The 6754-nt window shown below is 51.0% G+C and overlaps 1 protein-coding gene across 1 annotated transcript; it reads right to left on the reverse strand.

Annotated features, from left to right (window-relative positions):
* Positions 1-183: 183 nt before the first annotated feature.
* Positions 184-5288, reverse strand: PCBD1 (pterin-4 alpha-carbinolamine dehydratase 1). Its single transcript, XM_087766768.1, has 4 exons — positions 5031-5288; positions 1844-1975; positions 1398-1478; positions 184-857 (listed from the first exon to the last, which is right to left on the reverse strand). Exons 1-4 carry the CDS (start codon positions 5031-5033, stop codon positions 759-761), a joined length of 315 nt encoding a protein of 104 aa, XP_087622894.1. The 5' UTR covers positions 5034-5288; the 3' UTR covers positions 184-758.
* Positions 5289-6754: the final 1466 nt, after the last annotated feature.

The following is a 6754-nucleotide window of genomic DNA, read 5'->3' on the forward strand; positions in this document are numbered from 1 at the left end:
CTCTTTCAGACTCCGTTCACTTTGAGGTGCAGGCCTGCGTAGGCACGTGCCATTTCTCCATGTTGCTTTATCAAGAAGCTTTTCCGTGGCAGAAGCACCTTCTTGAGAGCAGCCAGGCCAGTACCTGCCTTGGGAAAACATGCTGGCGTTATTTTGACAGTGAGGCCTCTTTCCAAACTGACATCAGGTTAACCAAGACCTTTATTGTAAACATTTTCAGTTGATATCCTACTGAAGGCCGGTTACAATAGGGGTGAGATAACATGCCTGCTTGTAATACTGCTAGAGAGAGGTTACAGTAATAACCAAATTGCACATCACAGTTGCTGGTATGTTGTAGAGAAACCAAAGGGTTCATGTACCATGTTTTAGGTAGAAAGCATATTCCAGTAGGTAAGAAGCAATACCACAGTGGCTGGATGGGGTCAGGCTCTGGAAAGATTTACTGGTGCAATTGTGTAACATGACTCCTGGTAAAAGGGCACCTCTGCTGAAAGCCAGAGAGGCTCAGCAGTTTGTGGGCTGGTAGCGCACAGCTGATGAAGGGTTTAAGAATGGAAAGCAACAAGATCAGAGATGGATATATGCGTGGTGCCCAAGAAGCACCTCCATCCATCTGAGTTGTGGCAGGGAGTTTGGCGTGGCGTTAGGCAGTCTGGATCCAGGAACTAGCTTGGAAGCGGGAGAAGGCCATCCAGGCGAGATGCAGGTTGTGGCAGTGGCAGAGTCGATTTTTGGCTTCATGTGTCTCTCTCTAGTCAGGAGAGGGAAGCTATAACCTGCTCGATGAAGCTGGCCAAGTTGATGTCTCGCTCCGATAAGCCTCCACACTCGTGGGTGCTCAAGGTGATGTGAACCTAAACCAGACAGACAGACCGACCAAGTGTTGCTGGCAGAAAGAGCAGGAACAGTTCCCCACAGTGCTGTAGACAATTCGCATTTGATGAGGCAGGTATTATGTTCTCCAGACTTGCTAGCAAAATTTCCTGGGGTGGGAGAGGTGGTCTGGGATTTTGCCTGGTTTTCTCCTTCCTACAGCTCATCCTGGCCACAAGCTGTCACTGCCACCCCTGCCTTGGTCACAGCAGCTGGCTGTGCCCACTTTTCAACTCACTCTTTCTCCAGAAGCTTTTCTCCTTGCTGCTACTTGATTTAAAAAAGCAACCCTGGTGTGCCAGACTACAGGCAGCTACTGCTCAGCTGGACAGGTTAAAAAAGGGGGAGGAAAGGATCTGTGGGTGATAGCTGTAGGCTGTCTGTGATGTGCCAAGGGAACAGCACCTGAGGAAAGAGGTCCCACTGATCTGGACAGCACTTGCTGCTCCTGTCCTATGCCTCACAAAAGGGATGTGTTCTCTGAAGAGCTCCGGTTGCCTGCCCCCATCCCTCTTTCTTACCTTATTGTACACATTGAACCATTCGGGGTGGTGATCCAGTTTTTCTGCCTGTAGAGCCACTCTGGTCATGAAGCCAAAGGCCTGCCCAGTGCAGTAAGAAGAAAAGTTAGCTCTGAACCACTGACCCTGCAATATATTGTTTTTCACCCCATTGCTATTAATTTTATATGACATGTTTCTAGGTAACCCAACTAAATGCAAGGCCTGGGATGTTCTGTATCTTTGTTGGGGTTTTCTATGGGTTTTCCTCTTTTTGGGGAGCTTTTCCCAGACAAACCATGTGCTGGGTTGAGCTCTTTGGTGTCTTGGGCAGGTTATCTTGCTCAGCCATTACATTTCAGGAGAAACATGGAAGGGTTTCTTTGGCTGAGCCTTGCAGATGAGACTCCCTGCTCTGCAAACCAGGTCTCCCGCATTGTAAAACTCTGTGCCACTAATGCTCATACCCGGTTGAAATCCTTGAAGTGGAACTCTTTGAAGATGGCGTCTCTGCCTTCCACCTCGTTCCACCCTACGGCTCTCAGGTTTGGCAGCAGCTGCTCCCTCTCCTCTGCGCTCAGCCTGTGGGCTTTTCCTGCCTGACACCGCAGAAAGGAAAGGGAAGAGGAGCAGATCAGCGTGGCAGAGGTAGGATGAAGCAGATGTTCAAAGCAGCAAGGCATCTCATGGGTCATGAAGTCTGTGCAGACTGGGTGGGAGGGTTAGAGTGTGTGTGTGTGTGTGGACCTGAGTTGGGGGGTGCTGATGATAGGGGATATCAATGCTGTCCTCTGCTCCCTGCCCTGGGTACATCCTGCATGTACCTAGGTCAAGTGAAGTCCAGCTTGTCACTTTTGTCCTCTGACCTGCAAGACCTACCACTTTACCAGTGTATATATGTATTCATTATAATCTGAGATACTAAGAAATGATGGCTGCGTGAGGTTAAGCTCCCAAATACATTACATATAATCCTCTAGGAAAAAAACCTGAAACTTTGTGATGGCTTCTAAAACTGAGTATTGCTTGCTTTTGATGTTTGTGAGGTACCTTCCTGAAGCAGGAGGGCTTTATTTGCAGGTCATCTGCACTGGAAGCCTGCTTTAGAGGAGAAAGAAGTGTGAATCAGAGAGATGAGTCACACTAAATTGGAGTTCAGCTTCTTTTCCTTTTCAATCTCCCTTATGTTACGATGGAGTCTAAGAGGCTGTTTCTGAGTAACAAAGGGCAGGGGGAGGGATTGTGATTTAGCATTGTCTTCCCCTCTTGGGCAGAGCTGCTGTTATTTGTTCTTTAAGGGGAAAAGAAAAAAAACCAACCAGTTCTTCTTGGCTTTGGGGAATGAATATGGTCACAGATGAAACTAAAATGGAGTTCTTGGGGGTGGGGGCTACCTGAGCCAGTGTATCTTCTGGCTTGGTGGGGAAGGCAGGAGTGAGTGCGGAGGGGTATTGCTCTATCTGAAAGATTATGTTTTGGCAATTAAAATTCTTTCCTAGTGGGTGATCTGATCTTTCCACTTGATGAGGATTGTTGTTTCTCAATGACAAAGACCAACATCTCTTTGCAATTTTTTCCTTTATATGCTGTAGAGCAAAGCGTGGCAAGTTAAGTACGAGTCCCAACAAATACAGCCCACTGTTTTTTGTGGGTGTTTGCTCAGCTGTTTAAGATGCTGCTTCTGAGCATCAGTGTCCAAGTGAAGCATCTCGAGGGGCTGCTGACCAAAGAAGGCAAATAGACCTTTCCTATAGTTCATCTGCTCACAGGCTGTATAAAGCCAAAGAGGCAGCCATGGCGCTGATGTTTTTGTGGGGGGTTCTTCGGTTTTGCATATTTTGAGGAAGACTGGAAAGATGACGCTCTGTTCCCCTGTTACTGGTTCTGCTAAGCCGTTGGGGCCGCGTGGGCGCCTACCTCTCTGCGTAGCCGTGACCCTTATGTTTAGAGAAAGCTGTCAGCTGCAGAACACTCCATGAAATGGAGAGCGCCAGGGCGTGCGCTGAACCTTAGCTCAGGAGTGGCTGGGTGTGGGATGGTTCCTGTCCCCCTGGCATCCCAGCTGCACGCTCTCCCTCTTGCACAGCGTTTGGGGAAAGCCTTCCTCACCCCTGCATGCCCCGGCCTTGCTGCTAGTGTGCAAACCACCTGCGCCACCCCTCAGTTTGTGCGGCGTTTTGGATGGCCTCCTGCCAGCCCCGGCTCCACCACCCCCTGCTAACGTCAACCCCATCCCTTCCTGAGCTCTGGAGGGAAGGTAGTGAGTAAACACAGCTCAGTGCAATAAACCCTCAGCCGTTGCCCTTCTGTGCCGATGGCGTGATAAGCCGGTGCGGGTAGCTTAGCAACTGGATAATGTGGGGACGGAGGCTGGCTCTGCACAGGGCCGCTGGCAGGGGGGCACCCATGGGGGCTGCCCTGGGGGGACTCTGGTGGGAGTGGGGTAGGGGGTCTACACTAGGTTTTGGGACCAGGGGCTGAAAGCTCCTGCTCATGTATCGGTGCTAACAAGAGGAAAGGCTGCGTAAAGCCGGAGCTGTTGCTTGCCTGGAGCAGAGGGGTATGAACACAGGGGGCTGGGTGCTGAGCCAGCCTCCTCTGGGCAGAGCAAGAAACCAGGCTGCTTGGAAGGGATGCGGCTTAATTGTTCTCTGAACCCTTTTCTGCATTGAAACTACACGGGAGGATGGGCCCCGGGCCTTTTTCCAGGCCCAGCTCCTCTCTAAGAGCCCAGCGCCAGTGGGAGGCATGACCAGGCTGGGGTTTGGCCAACAGGCCACACGAAAGCCAGCTCCTCCGGCTGCGTCTGGTGGTGGCAGACCCCCTGCCCATTGCACCCTGCGTGCCCCCCAAGCTGCTCCCTTCCCTCCTTCTCCACCCGAACACATTGGCTAGCTTGCTGTTTTTGTCAGCATAGCATGTTAATGCTTTCATGTGCACTCACTCCTTTAAAACACACTCTTCTTGTTAGGGAAATTTAATTATTTTGTGTTCTTTTCCTGGCTTTCAACTGCTAAGGCATTAGGATTTTTGTTTTTCTGTCAGCGGGAAACCAAGTTGATGCGTTGTGCAACCAAGGGAAAGGAACCAGCATGGGAAACTGGGAGAGCTTTGGGCTTTTTGGAGATGAAACAACCCTCTCTGCTCAAACTAACATCTTCCCCTTTAAGGGTGACTTGTCACCTAGGAGAAGGTAAAGGGGAGAGCCCTGGCGTGAGCAGGACCTGCAGGCAGGGCTGGAATGCCGTATGCCACAAGACCCACAGTCTTTTGCTCCTGTCCCCTCTGCTGCCGTGAAAAAGCTGATTTCTAGCTGGCCAGGGTGGGTTGCATGGGCTGTGCAGATGGAGCATGCTTGGGGGTCATAGTTGCTGTGCGGAATTGAGTGGGGATCACGCTGGCAGTGCAGCCTTGCTGATGGACCCTTTCCCTCCCCCTCACAGAGGAACTGAGCCTGGAGAGCACTGGCTTTGGTAATTCAGCAGCAGCTGGCGGAGCTCCCTGTGTTATTTATTAACCACAGCGTAGAGCTCTGCTCCTTTCTCCCTTTCCTCCTGCCTTTTCTCAGAGGCCGAAGCTACCGCTGAAACCTTCCTGCCCCATCCTTTGCTGCTGCCTGCAAAGCAACAGTCAGATTTCCCAGTAGTGACTTACCATCGCCTCTGGGTCTCCGTGGCCTCTGTCCCCGGTCCAGGCTGGGTGGTGGACGCTGTACCGTAGCCCGGTGGAGCAGTGGCTTGTCCGGGGCGGCGGGAGGGAGGCGTGGCAAGGGGGCCGGGTCCACCCACGGTGAACTGCTGCCCGTGCTGCCCGCGCCTTTCCCAACGCTGTCTGGCAGCCGTCACCTGCCTGCGTGGCCTTACTGGACTGTGGGGCTTGGGGGATGCTAAAACAGGGTGTCTTTGAACCCCTGCATGCTGAAGCGGTGATGCATCCACCCCTGAACAACCCGCCCCTCTTCTATAGGGTCACATTTTTAACCTGTTGCACGAGCACAAAGCAGAATGGGATGGAGAAGGGGCAGTCAAAGCCGGTACCACTGGATGCTGCCGGCAACACATGTGATGAATGCGACAGTCATCATGGCTGAGCACACGTGTGCCTCCCAGCCCTTTTAGCTCTGTGATAAACACGACCCGAGGGCTGCATTGTCTGGGGACAGCCTGGATTATATTGCAGCACGTGAACCAAGAGACAGGGTAATGGGGGGAACCGTGTGCGGCACAATGCTTCTGAGCATTTTTAAGGTGTTTTCTCCTGTTGCTGAGGGAACCGTGTTTGCACGGATGCCTCATGCTGCTCCCTGGCGTGTTTTTGCTCTCCAGGCCTGCCGGATTTGTGCCCATGTCCTGCAGCTCATCGTCTGCTAAACCCGCTCATGTGATGGGCAATTTTCCAGTGCTGACAACAATTTTATATCATGCTGATGTACGTGGTAGACAGAAATTCAGCACTCTGCTATACCCGCATGGCTTTCTTTACCCTTGAAGCAACTGATTCTGGAAATTTTTTAATATAGTGTGACATACATACCTTGTATATACTCTTGTGCACATTTTGTTTTCTACTGTTAGGGTTTGCGGGTGCCACAGAGATGATTTGTTTCTCCAGCAGGCAAGTTAGAGGGAAGCAAATTCTTCCTTTCCTTTTTTTGCCCTCTATAGATTTGCTTGCCAGGGTGATGAAAAGGGAAAGTGAGCATCTTCTGTGTCTTGGGAGACCCTGAGTGTCTGTTCGGGGAGAAAAGACTTGGAGAGCAATGCAGCACCTGAGAAGAAAATAATTGTGTGCAGACATGAGGCTGGAGGCTTTGATATGGATGGGGAGGGGTGCTGTATGGTTTCCAGTAATGAAATCAGGAGATGGGATTGTTTGTAAGGTTGGGAAAGGCCAGCAGAATATTTTCTTAGCATAAGTTTGAATTACAGGACTGGCAGTTTCATCAGCACAGCCCAGCAGAAGCGCCCCTGTAAACAGCGGCATAAGCAGGAGGTAAAGGAAGCAATATTGTCATGAAGTTGCAGGTGGAGATACGGGTGCTGCAGATCTGCAGCTGAGATCCCCTGAACATAGCTGTTTTTTCTCAAGAAAATGCCATGACAGTTTTGATGGTGACTTGTCAGGGCCTCAAATGCACCTTGGCTAGCTGACAGTGCCTCTGTTGGCCTCCCTATTGATTTGGAGATGGGGGAGGAAGAAAATACCCCATCTCTCATGGAACTCCGATTTCCCTCTGTTGGATTTTGTTCCAGCACAGCTGGGAGATGATCCTATTTACCTTGCCAATACGTGTGCTGCCAGTGCAGAGCAACTGACAGACACCTCAGCTCATTAGAGGTGAGAATTTCTGTGGCTGGAGAACATCAGGAGAAAAACGA

Source organism: Nipponia nippon, unplaced genomic scaffold, assembly GCF_047370975.1.
Source record: "Nipponia nippon isolate SJK-2023a ecotype South Korea unplaced genomic scaffold, ASM4737097v1 scaffold_3, whole genome shotgun sequence".
Classification (NCBI taxonomy): Eukaryota; Metazoa; Chordata; class Aves; order Pelecaniformes; family Threskiornithidae; genus Nipponia; species Nipponia nippon.